The 16,820-nt window shown below is 47.4% G+C and overlaps 2 protein-coding genes across 4 annotated transcripts in view; both read right to left on the bottom strand.

The window, feature by feature from the left end:
- ndufs2 (NADH:ubiquinone oxidoreductase core subunit S2) overlaps positions 1 to 2,905 on the bottom strand; it is a 3,598-nt gene extending 693 nt beyond the window's left edge. The window contains exons 1-11 of one of the 2 annotated variants that reach the window (XM_019863261.1): positions 2,754 to 2,905; positions 2,430 to 2,533; positions 2,167 to 2,357; positions 1,977 to 2,097; positions 1,786 to 1,898; positions 1,644 to 1,718; positions 1,495 to 1,572; positions 1,330 to 1,415; positions 1,103 to 1,222; positions 905 to 1,034; positions 741 to 836 (exon numbers count right to left, since the gene is read on the bottom strand). In XM_019863261.1, the coding sequence (XP_019718820.1) occupies positions 741 to 836; positions 905 to 1,034; positions 1,103 to 1,222; positions 1,330 to 1,415; positions 1,495 to 1,572; positions 1,644 to 1,718; positions 1,786 to 1,898; positions 1,977 to 2,097; positions 2,167 to 2,357; positions 2,430 to 2,533; positions 2,754 to 2,869 (1,230 nt within the window). In that variant the 5' untranslated portion in view covers positions 2,870 to 2,905. The remainder of the gene's footprint in view (positions 1 to 740; positions 837 to 904; positions 1,035 to 1,102; positions 1,223 to 1,329; positions 1,416 to 1,494; positions 1,573 to 1,643; positions 1,719 to 1,785; positions 1,899 to 1,976; positions 2,098 to 2,166; positions 2,358 to 2,429; positions 2,534 to 2,753) is intronic. The other variant, XM_019863262.1, reaches the window with a different exon arrangement.
- Positions 2,906 to 3,978: 1,073 nt separating this feature from the next.
- The window catches only part of kirrel1a (kirre like nephrin family adhesion molecule 1a), a 24,130-nt gene continuing 11,288 nt past the window's right edge, over positions 3,979 to 16,820 (bottom strand). Inside the window, exons 2-15 of one of the 2 annotated variants that reach the window (XM_019863259.1) lie at positions 16,133 to 16,282; positions 13,853 to 14,002; positions 13,586 to 13,743; positions 13,336 to 13,486; positions 13,127 to 13,232; positions 12,159 to 12,307; positions 11,940 to 12,067; positions 11,700 to 11,826; positions 11,507 to 11,607; positions 9,569 to 9,785; positions 9,252 to 9,359; positions 8,223 to 8,350; positions 7,876 to 7,989; positions 3,979 to 6,791 (exon numbers count right to left, since the gene is read on the bottom strand). In XM_019863259.1, the coding sequence (XP_019718818.1) occupies positions 6,141 to 6,791; positions 7,876 to 7,989; positions 8,223 to 8,350; positions 9,252 to 9,359; positions 9,569 to 9,785; positions 11,507 to 11,607; positions 11,700 to 11,826; positions 11,940 to 12,067; positions 12,159 to 12,307; positions 13,127 to 13,232; positions 13,336 to 13,486; positions 13,586 to 13,743; positions 13,853 to 14,002; positions 16,133 to 16,282 (2,438 nt within the window). In that variant the 3' untranslated portion in view covers positions 3,979 to 6,140. The remainder of the gene's footprint in view (positions 6,792 to 7,875; positions 7,990 to 8,222; positions 8,351 to 9,251; positions 9,360 to 9,568; positions 9,786 to 11,506; positions 11,608 to 11,699; positions 11,827 to 11,939; positions 12,068 to 12,158; positions 12,308 to 13,126; positions 13,233 to 13,335; positions 13,487 to 13,585; positions 13,744 to 13,852; positions 14,003 to 16,132; positions 16,283 to 16,820) is intronic. The other variant, XM_019863260.1, reaches the window with a different exon arrangement.

Here is a 16,820-nt window from a genome sequence, read left to right as displayed (position 1 = left end):
CCAACCCCCCCCGGGTGGGGGGGGGGCGACACACGCAAACAAATGCGAGTAAGCAGTTCCCATCGCAACTCGGTTACCACTGCAAAGGATTTTGTTTGCGAGTTGGGCGACGCACCAACAGCTCAACTGATTTTCATTTCAAGGGGAACGAAATGAGAGTACATTTGCCCTGTGCCAGCGCGAGGCAAATTAATCGACAACTAATCAATTAAGGGAATCGATCATTACCAGATGATCGATTCATCGATGAAAGAGCTTGTTTTTTTTTTTTTACATTTAAAATTGCTTCAGCTTCTCATCAATAAATGTCGGACAATTTCTGCGGTCCTCCACGTACGCACGTTGATCATCTTTGTGTGGAATCAAAACAAAACGTTTGCTTTTACGTTGGAATATCCCGTGATCGACACTTTTGGCTGTTTTCCAACACGTTACTTCACCAAACCGTCATTGAATCATCAATAATTTATTGGCGTATTTTCCGACACTGTCAATTTGAAAAGTCCTGTTTGCGAATAAAGGGATGCAACTTAAAATAGATCACAAATTTAATTTATCGATCATTAAAATAATCGTTAGTTGCAGCCCTACTTTAGATAAGTGCGGAATTTACGAACCTAGCAAGACGAGGAATTTTTCGTCATTTTCTTTGACTCGTGCGCGACTCTTAGTTCAGCCTCTGCTTGATGCGAATCTTTATTTCATTGATCAAACAGGTGACCTGGTTGAAGCGTCCTCACCTTGGGGGCCTCCACTGCGGTGTATGTGGCCCCAGGGGGGACCTGGTAGCCCTCGGTGTACAGTTTAAAATGGTGGATCAAGGACTCCATGGACATCTGGCAAAAAGAAGCACACGTGTCAGCGTCGTGAGGGTCTCCTCCGCTGCGCTTTGCGCTCCGCTCACCTTCATCTCAGACCTCTTGGGCGGAGCCACTTTGGCGTCGTCCACCTTGATCTCGCCTTCGGGCATCTTGTTAAGGGCCTGGTGCATGATCCGCAACGACTGCCTCATCTCCTCCACCCGACACAGATACCTACTCGAGACGAGGTTGAGCCCGAGGAGCGCGAGAGGGGGAAGTAGAGTGCCCCGTCGTTTACACACCGGTCGTAGCAGTCGCCCTTGCTTCCGATCGGGACGTCGAAGTCCACCTCGTCGTACTTGTCGTACGGCTGAGACTTGCGCAAGTCCCACTTGATGCCTGAACCTCTCAGCATCACACCACTGAAGGACGAACGAGGGCATGAAAAGGTCCGCAAAACAGTTGTGCTTAATTATTGTAATACAGTAAATCGCAATATGGAAGGGGGTGGGGGTCGTTCTGCCCTAACCTAAAGCCATAGTTGAGGGCTTCTTCTGCGGTCACCACACCGATGTCCACAGTGCGATTCTTCCAGATGCGATTATTGGTCAACATCTGAAAAAACAAACGGACAGCAAACAGCTTAAAGTTGCCGCCGATGTTGCATCACATCTCCCGAGACGCAAGAACGCACCTCTTCCACCTCGTCGATGCGAATGGAGAAGTTCTTGCACCACTCGTAGATGTCGTCCATCAGGCCCAAGGGAAGATCCTGCGACACGGAGGAAGAGTTCGGCCAATCAGCACTCGGGCACCCGTTTCACTTGGATTAGCTTTGGTTACCTGATGGACACCGCCGGGTCGGATGTAGGCGGCGTGCATTCTGGCTCCGGACACTCGCTCGTAGAACTCAAACATCTAAGAGATGGAAGTCGCAATGTCAAGTGTCTCGACGTGTCAGCCCAAGTGTGTTTTCAGCCGTCACCTTCTCACGTTCCTCGAACATCCAGAAGAACGGCGTCATGGCGCCAATGTCAAGTGCGTGAGTGGTGACAGCCATGATGTGGTTCAGGATGCGGGTCATCTCACCATACAGAACTACCATTTTGCAATCGAGGCGTTATTGGGCTGGAAATTCTACATTAAGGGCCACGAGTCCGTCTTGTAGCGCGTTACCTCTGATCCACTCGGCACGGGGCGGAGCCCTGATGTTGAGCAGCCTTTCTACAGCCAGCGAGTATGCCTCCTCGTTGCACATCATGGAAACATAGTCCAAGCGGTCAAAGTAGGGTAGAGCCTGAGGCAGGAGGAGGAGGTCAGGTGTTTTTTTACTGGTAATGTATTCCTGACATTCCTTGAGTCACACCTGCAGGTATGTCTTGTACTCGATTAGTTTTTCCGTGCCACGGTGAAGCAAGCCAATATGGGGGTCACACTTTTTAACAGACTCGCCGCTGAGCTCCAACACCAGACGCAGCACTCCGTGAGCCGCGGGATGCTGCGGCCCAAAGTTGATGGTCAGGTTGGACACGTCCTTCTCAGCCGGAGGATCCTTGTCTGGACAAACAAACGCAACGCTTAAAAATAGGCAGAGAGCAAACTTGACAATTCAGACGGTGCAAATGCTACCATTCCATGGGGGTGGGGTCCATTTCTCATTCAGAGCAGTGGGGTACATCACTGCACCGGCAAATTGCTCAGTCCACTCCACATCTGGCTGCCACTGCTTCTTCCTAATAAACAATATAATTGTCACGACATTGCAGTAAGGTGAGTAACTGCTCCGCATCTATTTGTACTGGACGTTATGAGGCTGTAATAAGAAACTCGGCACATTTGGCATTCTGCTAACATTAGCTTTTGTGCGTGCATTCTGTTTTGCAGCTCAAATTAACGCGACTGACAGTACGAAGGTGCGTTTGAGGGAACATTTTAAACCTTGCGCCGAATTACCTGCTTTGAAGAACAGCGCAGCAGGGGCTTCCGATGTGACTATTTATTGGATTTAAAATTAATTTTGTTGAAGGACGTCCCAGTTTGGTAAGCGACCTCAACATTGCGGCCGCCATCTTGGTTGTCAGGCCAACTCGGGCGAGTGACGTCAAAGGACGACTTCTTCTCCGGTCATATGCAGCGATGTAGCGCACGCGACTGCTACCAACTGGTCATGCTAATTAGAATCACTACCGTTATTATAATAATTATTTTTAATAATAATAATAATAATGCGCCAGATTGTTAGCAATGTATTATATAATCCATCCATTTTGAAATCAGTTTATTATCACAAAGGCCGCGGGGACTTGCTGGAGCCTACCCCAGCTGTCTTTGGGCATTAGGCAGGGGACACCCTGAACTGCTTGCCAGCCAATCGCAGGGCGTATTATAAAATCTGATCGACTAATAGTCAAAACAATCAAAGACAGAATCCTTTTTATTAAAAAAAAACAGTGCTTTTATTTATGTAATACTGTGGAAAAATAATTACATACATTTTTAAAAAATATTAAAAGTAGAGAAAAAAAACCTGTTTGATAACATATTTTTAACATTTTTTTTCCTGCTACGGAACAGTACAATAACATAAACATTGGGGTTTTCTAAATTCAAAGACACAGTAATACAGGATACAGTCCTACCAGAGGTATAAAAGTACTAGATCGTGAGAGAAATGATACAGACGTATATTGAAACACACACTCACATACACATACGTACATATTGTATACATATGGACATGCATACAACAGTCCCACGCACACATGAGTCAGATGCGGCACGTTTGGAGTATGCATGTATCCATTCACTCATCTATACAAACACACTGTACAAATTGATGTGCGCGCCAATGCCCACACACTCGATCTTGACTTCTGTCTCTGAGGGTCCTCGATCCAGGGGCATTAGGGAATGCTGAGAGGACAGGCCACTGACCCCTCACATGGCACACACACACACACACACACACACACACACACACACACACACACACACACACACACAAAACTACATGTCAATATTGTAGACAGCCTTCATGGAGCCTCTCCATACACATTCTCTTCCGGCCCTTCTGGTAGGCAGACGATGAGAAACGATAATGTTCTCCCGATAAGGCCACTCAGTTCTAAACCCCACGTCTTTGTTGTTCTCACCGTCCGCACCAGTCTTTAAGTTTTAGAGCTCGGGCGAGGGGAAAAAAAAAAAAAGGCCCAAGCTGAGGAAAAAGTCTGACCCAGGGTCCCTCACCTGGTTTATAAAGCAACAGTCGCCAATAGAAGGAGCTTCTACTGCATCTACTGTACATGATCTACGGTGAAGAACAATACACTTGGCACTAGGTTTCTTTTATACACTGGTATACCCTTTTTGATGGCACAGTTCTTCCAACTTTTGGTCCATACATACACATCATTTCATGTTTTACATTGACAAAAATAATTCTGTAATGTTAAAAAATAGAATACAAAGCTCTAGTCATGTGTGCAAATTAAAAAGACGACAGATATAGATGAGAGACGTCCAAGCGTGAATACTGATGGTGCAGTGCAAAAGGATGATGACCTTCCTACGAACAATCACTTTCCGATGGCTAATAAGTCGGGATAGGTGAGCACCGATTCCAGGTATCTGCATCGCGCCGACACCGGCCTTATTTCAAAGTATTGGGTACTTTTCAAGGATGCTGAGACCAAAAACCGATATTTAAAACAAAAAAATAACATCCGACATTGAGTCCGTTTTCCTTGACAATAGTTGGTGCTACAATGCGGCCGTTTGACACGTTGGCGAATCATACTGAGCATCATAAAGACAGAAAGGTATTTGCAGAATTATGTCATTGTTTTAATTGAAATTAAATGGATCATAAGTATTAGCACGAGGTTGGAAATCTTTTTATTTTTCCTTTGAGGAGCAACTACCTAATTTTGTGGAGCAACTTTTTTGCAGGTTAATCGCAGTATAGCATTCAATTTTCCTGTCGAGAAGCAAAGCCAAATTGATTCAAGAAAACATAAGATCTGCTGTAATTTTGTAAATATTTACTGCGCAGACCTCAAAAGTCGAAATCAAAACTCAGGACTCCATCGTGAAAACAAATAAATGACATGATTGATATCATATAGATTTGATACTATTCGTCCTTGCTGAAGTACACTGTAACTGAACATTTCTGGTTCTGGTTCTTTTTTAGCGAGTACGATTCTCTCTTGAGAGTTTCGACACTTATTAATTTGTTTGCTGTTCAAAGTTGGATGTTCTCCGCTTTAATGCAGTTCCAGCCAGATGTCTGAGAAAAGTGAACTCAATTACCCATGTCCCTAATTCTGGTGTTAAACGTGCTAACCGTGTCAATCTTGGGTTATTTTAGCAATTTAGCTTCGCCGTCTTTTCTCAACATCCCTTCGTGAGAATGATACTTGTCAGAAATGTAGTTTCTTATTTGCCACCATGGTGGCAATGATCACCGATATAGGAGCGACTCCGCAACGTGTTTTGGCGCACTAGTAGCTAGCCGACGCTCGTTGCTAGCTTCCCGCTGCGGCGTTAGCGGCGCAGAATTTCCCTCGACTTCCGACGACTACGTGAGCCCAGTGAAGCTTTTTGGGACCGTCTCGACGGTCGATTCTAAGTTTTGCAATTCAATGTGTTTTGATGAGGCGCAAAATGAAAAATTTTCCTCGCAAATCGTGACATGTAACCGCTTATTTCGAGCCTTGTAGTTGGATTGGTACTTGGTATCGATTAGTACTCAAGAAGGGTAGTACTGGTAGTGGTCTGGAAAAAAAAAAAAAAAAGTGATTGAACATCACTACGAATAAGTATGAGAGGAAAAGCTGAAAGTAAAATAACAGCCAGAAATGACTCCCAATGTCTGAGGTTTTGCCCAATCACATGTACCATATCAGACGTTGATCTCGTTGCGCTTCCACCAGGGTTCACAACCCTGTTCGTTCTTCTTGGCAACTGGCCACATTGACTGCCAATCAATCGAAGGCAGTTGGTCTCGCCTTTTAGGTGTGCTGCTTCGTGGAAACATGGCTCGAGGCGCCGTCTGGCATTGGAAACCAAAGTGGCTCCAAAGTCTCCGCGTTGTGGCTGGTTCCTCGTCATCCCCGGTGTGATTGTGACTCGCGCCGTCTGCTCTCTCCCAGCTCCCGTTTGCTAACACGGTGGCCAACGTGCAGTCTTTTGTCTCCGTTTTTCGGGCACGCTCCTCTATAACTGTGCATGTGCCGTATCTGTTCACTGCGGCCTGTCGGTGTGTGCGTGTAAATATGTGTGTGTTGGTTTTAGCTGCAATGCTATGCCTAAGACACTCCTCGTGCTGCTAGGTCGCTTTCACACGTGAGTCTGCATCCTCTGTGTGTGTCGGCTGTGGGAATAGTCGGAATGTTGCGACGTGTAGGAGAAGCGAGTGGAGCTGCCGTACTTCCCGAGTCCCGTGTCCGAGCCCGCGGGCGTGGCACCGCCGGGACCCACGCCGACCCCCGATCCCACCCCGTACATCTCATACGAGGGCCCGGCCTCCAGCGGGGCCAGGCTGGATGGGGCGAAACCCATCCGATAGGTCTGGTAGTGCGACGGGTAGCCGTAGTTCTCGTACGCTAGCTGGGAGGTGGAGTCCAGGAGGCTGCAGTCGCCTGGGAAGTCGGCCGCTGCGGGGGCCGGGTTGCTGGGCGCCTGCTGGCTCTGGGCTCCGCGGGTGAAAGTGTTGAACTGGGCGTAGCTGATGTGGGACAGTCTGGAAGGGGGGCGAGGGTCGTAGCAGGCCTGGGGCCGGCCCGGGGATGTGAGGGGGCCAGGTGGGCCGGGGGCTCCGCCGCTGGCCGTGGCCCCCGAACCGCCCGCGCTGCTGCCGCTGATGGATGCGGCCCCCCCGGGGGTACCGGTGGGGGAGCGGTAGTCGGAGTAGTGCATGGTGGAGCGGGAGGCGGGGCGGCCCTCGTCAAGCGTGGAAGCTCGTACGTTGTAGTAGCCGTTGGTGGGATCCTTGGAGAACACAAATCAAAATTGGTTCTCGAATGAAGTACAACCACGTCAGTCATCAAAATCTGCAGAGAGCAATAAGCTGCCTTCGAGTGATGCCCTTCGTACCGTAGTGGTATAAGCACTTTTTCTATCTTGTTAGGTTAGCTGACATTTTTTTCTGGCGAGGAAATGTTTCAGGTGGTCAGAGATAGCATGAATGAGAGAAGCTAGCTCTTGTCCTGTGCATGGATTAGTATTAAAGCCAAGGTACCAGTGACGAGTGGCAATCATAGTTCCCTTTTCGAGAGAGGGGAACAGCCAAACGGGGATTTTTAGTGTCAGATGATCAAAGTATTCCAATTTACTCCAGAAACAAAAAATGCATCCTGTTAACGTGTAGGTCGAGGTGCTACTGTATCAAAACGAGCTGTGTTGCCCCAGAAATTTGGAAGGTTACAATGATGGTTTGATTGTTTGGTCACAGACTTGACCAAAAAGTGTTATGTTTCCCCTTCATAGAAATCGTATTACAATGTGCAAAATGTGTCTTCTTTGGCCAGGGGCTCAGCAGCCCTAAACTTCTGGTCCTAGAACCGCCCCTGGATCAGATCCTTGCTCTGGTCCAAGTGCATGAATCAGAGTGGAATCTGGCCAACAAACTGGGTGCAGGAATACTGACTATTCCTGACATGAATCTTCCATCCCGTCATCTCTCACGAAACCAGACGCCTCACTCGGCCATTGTTTCGCAGCGCTGGTGCTTCAGGCAGCGGAGGGAGGGGGTGTGTGGGTGGGTGGGTGTTGGGGGAGAAGGGGCAAAAGAATCCCGGCTGTTGTCGGGGTGATCTAATCACCTCTCAGGGTGGATTCACGTCCGCGTTCCTTTAAAATGATCCGACTGGTCCTCCGACTGGAGGCCCGGCAGTGCGCGGGGCCACATTTTGACAGCTACATGAAAATCAAGTCGTTTCATTACCTCGGTCCGAGCCCGAAGGGTCAGAATGCAGAAAATATGCACGTCGGCTTGACTTGTCTTCAGACTCGGTCTTGTGATTCATGACAAGTTGCGCTTGGCATGGGTGTAAAATAAACGAGGAGCACTCACCTTCAGGTCGTACTCCTGGCGGGTGTCCAGGGTGTCGCTGCGCAGGTCCGACTTGAGCTCGATGTCGTCCTTAAAGGGCTGATTGGAGGGAGAGAAGGACACAGAGGGGAGAAACTAAACGGTCAAAGAGGAGAACCAAACCAAAAAGGAGATGAGGAAGTGAGGGAAGGATGCAACGAAATGTGACACAAAAGAAGACAATGGAATTAAAGGTGTTAATAAAGGAGCACTCACGGTGAGGCGAGGTCACTCACTCAAACACACACACACACACACACACACACACACACACACACACACACACACACACACACACACACACACACACACACACACGGACAGCTCACCGAGTACATGGCCTTGACCATGCGCGAGGCCGTGGACACGCTGCCCGAGTCTTCCTCCAAGCTGTGGCTCTCCTTGTTTATCGTTTCCACCTTAATGTCCGGCTTTCCCAGTGTGACTCCTCGCCGACCTGGAAGCAAGCACAACATGCCAGCGTCACGCACACACACACACGCACACACACAAGCTGCATGCTTTGAAAAGTGCAATCCAGCAGGGTCCCCCCCCCCATCCATCCAAAGGAGTTTATTTGTACTGTATAGACTAAACCAGGGGTGCGATCACCCTGTAGCGCGCGAACTGGTCCCAAGTCGATCGCGAGATGTGTAGGGGGAAATGAAAAAAAAAAAAAGATTTGTGTGTCTGTGTGCGTGTTATTAACATGATATATTTTTGCGTTAGTGCACACTGCACCCTAAGCATCCTGTCAGTTGAAAAAAAGCAGGGCACCTTGGACCTACGGTGGCGCATGATCTGCATCACCCGAAGTTGTTAGCGGTCAGCAGTCTGCAATTGCAGCTTGCGATCAGAGCTGTTGCGATATATTTTTTGAATTATTATTCTTCTCATTTAAAGTTTGGTTCATGTACTATTCACCGATGGTACTGGCAAAAAATGTGAATCTGGAGCGTATACTCGTGCGGATAATAGTTTCTGCACCTAACAGGCCTCTGCGTCTACCAAGGTAGGCGGGATTTCCTTTTCAGCAACTCACAATCTATTGTATCGACTTTATTTTTCAGTTTCGTTCACATTCGGGGCCGTTATGGCTGTTGTTCATACTGGCATGTGTGTGTATGCGTGCACGTGCGGTATCGGGTTGATCGCGGGACGCTGATTGCTTGAAAAGTAGATCTTCAGTCAAAAAAGCTTGGGCACACCTGTCCCAAACCATTATTGCTGTGTTGCAGGGGTGGACTCTTATAGTTTGTTTTTGTTTTCGCTAAGCCGAGGAGTTGAGGTTTTCTTTCGAGTTTGTTTAACGATGACAACAAGCGCCATATGTTGTGCCGGCTGATGGCGTGACTCACTGCCTTTGCGTTGCCGGTAGAAGATGAGTACGAGGACCAGGAGGAAGATGAACAAGAGGATGGTGGAGCCCACCGTGCCACCGGCTATTATCCCCACTGGGACCTCCTCTGAAATCACACCAAGTTCAGGTTCGTCAGCATGATTTTCAGTTCGTAATGGCTTTGGAGACTTACACTTTATGTATTAATATTGCGATTGCAATTTCATATGTGATTATCTTTTCAAGGTTCTCCTTCCATGTATTTTTTTTCTTTAACAGAGGCATTAAATGAATCTGCATTACAATAAAGAGTAACAGATTTATTATCCAACATACCGGTCTCCTCCAGGGTGATGATCATGGTGCCGGGCCCAAAGGAGTTGGAGGCCGTGCAGTTGTACGAGGTCAAGAAGTCAGACTCCATCACGTTGTTGATGGTGAGGGTGGAGAGGACGCCGCCTCCCTCGGCCGACGTTCTGCTTTGCTCCACCGTGTAGCGCTCCAGAAGTGTGCCCTTCTCCTCCTCCCACACGTTCTCCTTCCACGCCCACACCTGCGCACCATCCCATACTCGGTTTATGTGTCGGCGAAGCAGGGAGGCAAAATATCACCCGGTATTTGCCCATTTCATCATGAGTACCTATAACCTCTTCATCTAATGACATGCATGCACAAGTCACAAATATATTCACACGGCACGCAGAGGGGCAAGCTTGGGGTGAGGGGACATGCGCATGTCCTCCATCTTTAAAGCCACTAAAAGCAGCTGTATTATTCAGCATATACCGTACCGAGGCCTGTTAATTATGCATAAGCCCACATGTTCCCATAATGTGCCCACTTGTTCCGGAGAAGGAGATTCTCCCGGCACTGGCGTTTACTGGGACAACTGTTCCTCCCGCCGTCCTTTTATATTTTATAAATCTTTTCATGTCCCAAGCTGCGCCGGCCGCATTAGGGGAGCGCACCGCCAGTCAGGACGCATCCGTCAAGGAACCGCGACGCCCGTGTGATGCAGCTGAGCGGAGAAAGCATCCGGGACGCTTTTCTGACCGCATGAGCTAAAAGTGGTCCTGCCTTAATGTTGGTTTGTTGATGTGTGGGACGGAGGAGAGATATATATATATATATATATATATATATATATATATATATATACACACACACACACACACACACAGGTATGTGTCCAATGTTAAACTTATTTCTGTAGCCCTTAATCACAAGTGCGTCACAGGCCCACGGCATCCCCTGATTTTAACCCCCTGGGAGTGCAAGGATTAACAAATATATATGAATAACATTGGACCCAGCATTGACCCCTGCGGGACGCCATACATGTTGTCCATAGCATTGGGATTCAAATCCATTTTTTTTTTCTTTCCCGCAGAAGAAAGGACAGTGCCAAAAAGCAAGAGCGTGTTATGGTTGAAGATGTCACTTTGTAGGGCACAGACATCCCCCGAAGCCAAACAATCTGGATTTGGATCAGCACCAAAGTGTTCACCTTCACCCCTTGCAAATGGGTTCTTTGTGCATGCGTCGGTTGGGTCAGTATCACGATAAAGTGCCTTTGGTTTCCTCATCCGGAATGCAGTTTAAAGAAACAAACCGTAGTAGCAGTCATCAAGACCAGGAATGGGAATCGTTTTGTACTTTAAATGTGCTGTCAATGGTTCTCGCAAATAAATGAATAAACAAATAAAATGTTGTTTGTATACTTTTATATTATTAGACCACTCTTCGGTTCTGAGGATGTGTTGCGGCATACATTGCTGAACTTCTTCCTTCATGAGGTAGTTCATTATCCTTGAGGTGTGTTTACATTACCGGCAGTTCATTGAATGTATTTCTTAATTAAAGTTCTTAACCCGAATCTGTGACTGACAGCATCTTTGTGTTCTTCTTCACAACTGGAGATAAACAGGCAGAAGTCCTACGAAGTGATGTCTGCCATCTAGTGGTGAACTGTGTCATAACAAGTGATGTTGGACGCTTTTTTTTTTTGTAATGTTGCCCATCCCTGAAAGAGACAGTGCCCTATGGTACTTAAGTGCCTTCATAAGGGTACAAATATCTACCCTTTGCGTGACAGTGTAGATTTTATTAAAAGTGACCAATATGACTTCACATAACAGGTATGAAGTTTAATGGATAATTTGAATTTCTGGGCGAGGAAATTGGGAGGTCCCAAAAGCACCTTGCGTGCATCACCGAGTGGTGTTTTCCGAAGACGAATTTGGAAGGTTGTCAATCAAGTTGAGCGCGACTTACAATCTTATCAGGAGGAGGTGTGCTCGCAATGTAGCATTTCACTTCGCCGCGCTCCCCTCGCACTGCATACTGGATGGGCTCGCTGGAAATGATGGGTGGGCCTGTGCAAGGGGAGGAGAAAGATAGAAATTGTAATCCCCCCCGCCCAAAAAAAAGACTGATTTGCACTTTAAAATGCTTTTTGCTTCCTGACCGTTAACAGTGAGGGCGACCTCGGTCTCTCCGACCCCGATTCGCGGTACGATGGCCTTGCATACGTACTGGCCCGCGTCGGCCTGGCTCACCGACTTCAGATACAGTTGGTTGCCGTTACTCAGGACCTGTGTGCGAGAGGATGTCAGATTCAAAGGCAATACCAAATATATTTATTTCACATTATTTGTCCGGAAGTGGAAACTATACAGTTGAAGAGTTGAGCATGACTTCTTCTTACCATGTTGGAACCTTTCTTGAACCAAGTGAGAGTGAGCGGAGGGTTCCCGGCCCATTTGCAGTTGAGGGTGACGTCAGAGTCGACGTCCACCGTTTTGGGCTGGGGCTCCACCAAGAGAATGGGACCGACTAGAGAAGGGAAAACATGAGTCGGAAAGGGAGGTCGTGGACAGAGGGCCCAGAGTAAGCAAGTCTAAGCGGACCCCGCTGAGACACTCACAGTGAACGTCCACAAGGATGCTGACGTTGGTCTTCCCCACGGCGTTGAAGACCAAGCATGAGACCGGTTCGGTGAAGAAGGAGTGGTCCGCCTTGGTGGTGAACACACTCTCCCTGGCACCCTGTAGCACCACGCCACCCTTGGCCCACCTGAGGAAGAGAGCGAGCGACCAGTTTTACCAGTACTACTTTCAATCGCTTCCTTTGTCAAAATAGGTTTGTTAGTTTTCTTCATACACCTCAGATGTTGACACCACGTAAAAAAAGACCTAAATAGGAACGGGTAAACTCAACCGCGGTTGAGATTTCCTTACAGCATGTTGTCATGAAGTCATTTGTTTTTGTTTTTTGAGCACATTGGTTTGATCGTATATAAGCCTGAGCCAACGCTAGCTAGCACAAAGATATTTGTGATTTATGATTGACAGTTTAAATTGTAATTTTTTACGCTAGTACTTAAGTTTCAGAGTCTGAGTAGTTGAATCAGTATTTCTACTTATATTAAAGCCATTTTTACAGTCAGTTTGGTAGCATAAAAGCCTGAACCAACACTAGCTACCTAGCTAGTTAGTTAGCACGCCGATATTTTATGTGATTGGTGATTCAAATTCGCTAGTACTTAAGTTTCAGAGTCTGAGTAGTTGAATCAGTATTTCTACTTATACTAAAGCCTTTTTTACAGTCATTTTGGTCGCACAAAAGCCTGAACCAACACTAGCTACCTAGCTAGCTAGTTAGTTAGCACGCTGATATTTTATGTGATTGGTGATTCAAAAATGAATGTGTAGTTTTTACTTTTTTAATTAGGTGCATTTCAGAGCCGAAGTAAAGGTGTTCAATCAGTGTTTGTACTTAGACTAATGTTTTTTTTTTGTTTTTGTTTTTTTACAGTCACCATACTTAAGTACATAAGATCTGCTGTTGACCAGATCATGGTTCGGCACTCATATACGCGAAAAAGGCACTGACCTGTAGCCCATAATTGGGGGGTTGGCATGGGCCTGACAGGTGAAGGTGACCCTGTCACCCTCCACGACCGAGCGAGGTTCGATGGACAAAGTCACAGTTGGTGGATCTGTGAGACACAGATGGCAAAATTAAATCCAAAAGTCATATTCACTGCTTGGCTGAATATCAGCCACACCACAAATTGCTGAAGGGACTGTTAGTGTGCTTACGGTGCACATTGAGGGTAACAGTTGTGCTCTTGCCCACTGGGGCCGCCAGGTTGGAAGCCACGCAGCTGTAGTTCCTCCCCGTGTCTGTGTCGATGGGGTGGATGGGAAGGAAGCTGCGCGTGGTCACCCTCTTGCGGTCTGGAAGAACCTCCTGAGGTCATTACAGAGTGGGTTAAAAATGACATACGTGTGTATGACATGACGTGTGTGAACGTGTGTGTGTGTGTTTTTGTTTTGAATTGGGACTCACAGTGGCACTGACGGCCCCATCTATAGGCAGTCCATCTTTAAGCCACTCGATCATGGAGGGCGGTTTCGCACCCCGAGACACGCAGCTGAGGTTGTAGGACTCCCCCGCGTTGAGCAAAACCTCTGGACCGCCGTCGATCACCGGGTCATCTGGTGGGACTGCGGGTAGGATTTGGAAAAACAAATTGACGTTATGGCTCTCCAGATAATATGAAAAAAACAATACTGGTAAAACCGTGCACATAAAATATATGAGAAGAATAAGTACTGAGAACGGTGAGCTTGGCCCTCCTGGACCTCAAGGCGGCGTCAGGGGCCTGGCACTCGTACAAGGAATCGTCAGACAGGTCAGCCGACAGGATCTCAAGGTTGTACTGGCCCAGTTCCTGGACCCGCAGTACTCGATACCTAGGCCAGGCTGGGAAAAACACACAGAGTGAGCCGCCTTGCTCACCTCAAATCCTTGAACATGGTTCACTTTTAGCCAATGGCAAGTTAAATAAGATTTCACAAGGAGAACGGGATGCTTTGCTACACTGCACATTTTGTCAAATCTAACCAAGATGAAATATTTCAACTCAAAGCAAAATATTCTTGTTCTTTGTCTGCTGAGACATTTCTTTCTTCTTCTTGTGAAATCGCATTTTAGCTCATCCCATGTCTTTTCCATGCAGTGACAATGAGGCGCTCTAAAGCGGCAACAGTCGTCTGAAGCCCTGTTCCACATGCTGACTGTTAAGTCGGACCCCTCCTCCCCCCAACCCCCCTTATGGCTTCTCTCCTTGACATGCGTGCGCTCACAGTGTACAATAAGGCGCTCTTAATCGACCACGCCAGTGGACTATGTGGACTAGTCACTTTAGAGGGTCTTTAAATTAAGCAGAAATAATCCTTATTTCATTACTTTTTTATTTCAGCCCCGTCTTTGAAATGTGAGAAGCACAAACAAGCACACATTGCGCCATCACACCATCACTTGCCCCCCATTGCACAAAATCCACTACCCCCGCCCCTCCCCTCATCCGCCAGCTGTGCCTCTGCTGCACATTCTCACCAAGAGGTGGCATTGACGCGCTCGGTCACCAAGCAGTAATGTATTTATTTACTCTTTTTGGAGCACTGCAACTGACTCCATGGCGTGGTGCACACAATTTGCTGCTCAGACGGCGGCGGTGCGTGAGACGGTGCGAGAGCCAGAGTTGGGCCTAGCTGTTCGGCTGCTTGCCTCCTAACCTTGTGTGTCCTTGCTTGCGCTCGCACATGCATTTGCATGTAGAATGTGGAGGGCAAGACAGCCTATGAAAAGCCCAGAGAAGCCACAACTGCGCAAACACAAGTCTGTTTTATGCACAAAAACTCCAGAGGTGGTCGTGTGTTATAATCTAGTATATCACATTCGACAAATATTCTTTATTGTGGCTGAATGTGCTCTGCCTATTTGGATGTTTTCTAGGCGTTCTCTGAAAAACTACAACTAGCGGTCATAGTGTATTTTGTTTTCGTTGCAATTTCTGTTTGAAAACAAGGTGCTCCGATAACATTGCCATCGATGTGAACACAATTTTAACGTTCAAAGACGAGTGTTTCTAAATACATTCAACATGGTTGGCGTCGCTGCTTTAGAGTGCCTCGTTGTCGCCCATGAGTGTGTGCATGTCATGGAAAGCCTGAGGGGAATTTTTCATCTAAAGTGACAGCCATCATGTGGCAGGGGCTTGCATTAGAGCGCTTCGTTGTCAGCTGTGAGTGCATGCACGTCATGCAAACAAAGGTGAAAAGGGCGAGGAGTGGGGAGGGAAATAAGTCTCACTTGTCAGCCGGTGTGTGTACCAAGGCTTTGTGCTGGCGTGGCCGTATTAGAGTGCCTCATTGTCAGCTGTAAGTGTACGCTTGTCAAAAAGACCAAGGTGAAAGAGTGAGGGTTGGGGATTTTTTTTTTTTCAGGCTGGCTTGGGTGCTTTAGAACGCCTTATTGCAGAGTGGCATAAGCGTGTTAGTGTAAGAAAGAGTAAGAAAGGTATGGTATTTTATTGTTGAAAGTTGAAAGTTTATCAGGGCGTGACTTAAGTGCATTCAGTGTAGAGAGTGTCTTCATTTTTTCATGATTTAAAGCCTGCTTTTATAAAATAGCCAATTTGTTATTTTTTTTAATCATATGAGTTTTTCAGGATTGTTAACAACACTGATGTCTGTGGTGTGTCAAATTTTCAAGACATTTATTTTCACTTTACAGGGAGATTCATGTCGTGGAACTTTGACATAAAAAAAAAAAAATGTCCTGGAAATTTGATGTTAAAAAGAAAATAAAAAAGAAGGAAGCAGCGTGAGCCTAATCAGGGTGACTTTCAAAAGTACATAAAAATGGGTTTGGGCCAGATGCGACACTTCTCCGTGGACTTTTTATGTGCGCGAGGTTTATGTCTCTGCAATCGAGTTGATTGAGTGCCCTAAAGGTCCCGAGAGCGCCTCGGCTTCCAAACGATTTTGCAGCTTTACGAGAGCCTTCCCATTTACATGCGGCCGGCGCACAAGACGCTCGACGTCTCACCCCGCAGGTCCTCGCCGATGCCCAGCGCCAGGCCATCTTTGGTCCACTGAACGATGCCCGAGTAGTTGAAGACGACACAGGAAAGGATCACTCTCTGGCCCCGCACCACCGACTGGTCTGCCGGCTCCTGGGAGAACCTCGCGGTCCACACTTGAAAAGAGGAGGAGAAAAAAACGAGAGTGAGTCGTCAAGGATGGCAGACGAGCAACGCAACCTCCTTCAAGGAAACGCACGTTTCGCCCGCGGTTTTATTTCAGGCTAATTGACCACGCTGGAATGGAATGTCATGATTGCCATCTTTGATCACGCGCTGACTTTCGGCCATTTTGCGAGGAAATCACTTAGCAGAAGGAGGACGAAGCGTCTCGAGCTGACTCAGTCAAGAAGATATCAAAAGGCAATTTCGGCCTTGGGTCTCGCTCTCATCCCCATTTTCCTTATTCCGTCCAAAGTCTCGGGAGCCCTCCCACCCTCGTGCGCCTCCATCCCCCCCCGCCTCCCCGACCTCACCCCCTCTTGCTCATTCCTCCCTGTGAGTCATCTCGCAGGCTTCCCAAGCTACAGTGGCCATCATTGTGTGCTCGCCCGGACCCCACTATTATGCCCCGGCAGATGAAGCAGTGCGGTGCTGCTTCGCGGTGACCGCCTCATGTGGAAAATGGAGCAAATTAAGAAGAAAAAAAAGAAG

This window comes from Hippocampus comes, unplaced genomic scaffold (assembly GCF_001891065.2).
Source record: "Hippocampus comes isolate QL1 unplaced genomic scaffold, H_comes_QL1_v1.1 scaffold18, whole genome shotgun sequence".
Classification (NCBI taxonomy): domain Eukaryota; kingdom Metazoa; phylum Chordata; class Actinopteri; order Syngnathiformes; family Syngnathidae; genus Hippocampus; species Hippocampus comes.
Note: the sequence above shows the minus strand (reverse complement) of the source record. Positions and strands in the feature narration are given on the sequence as shown.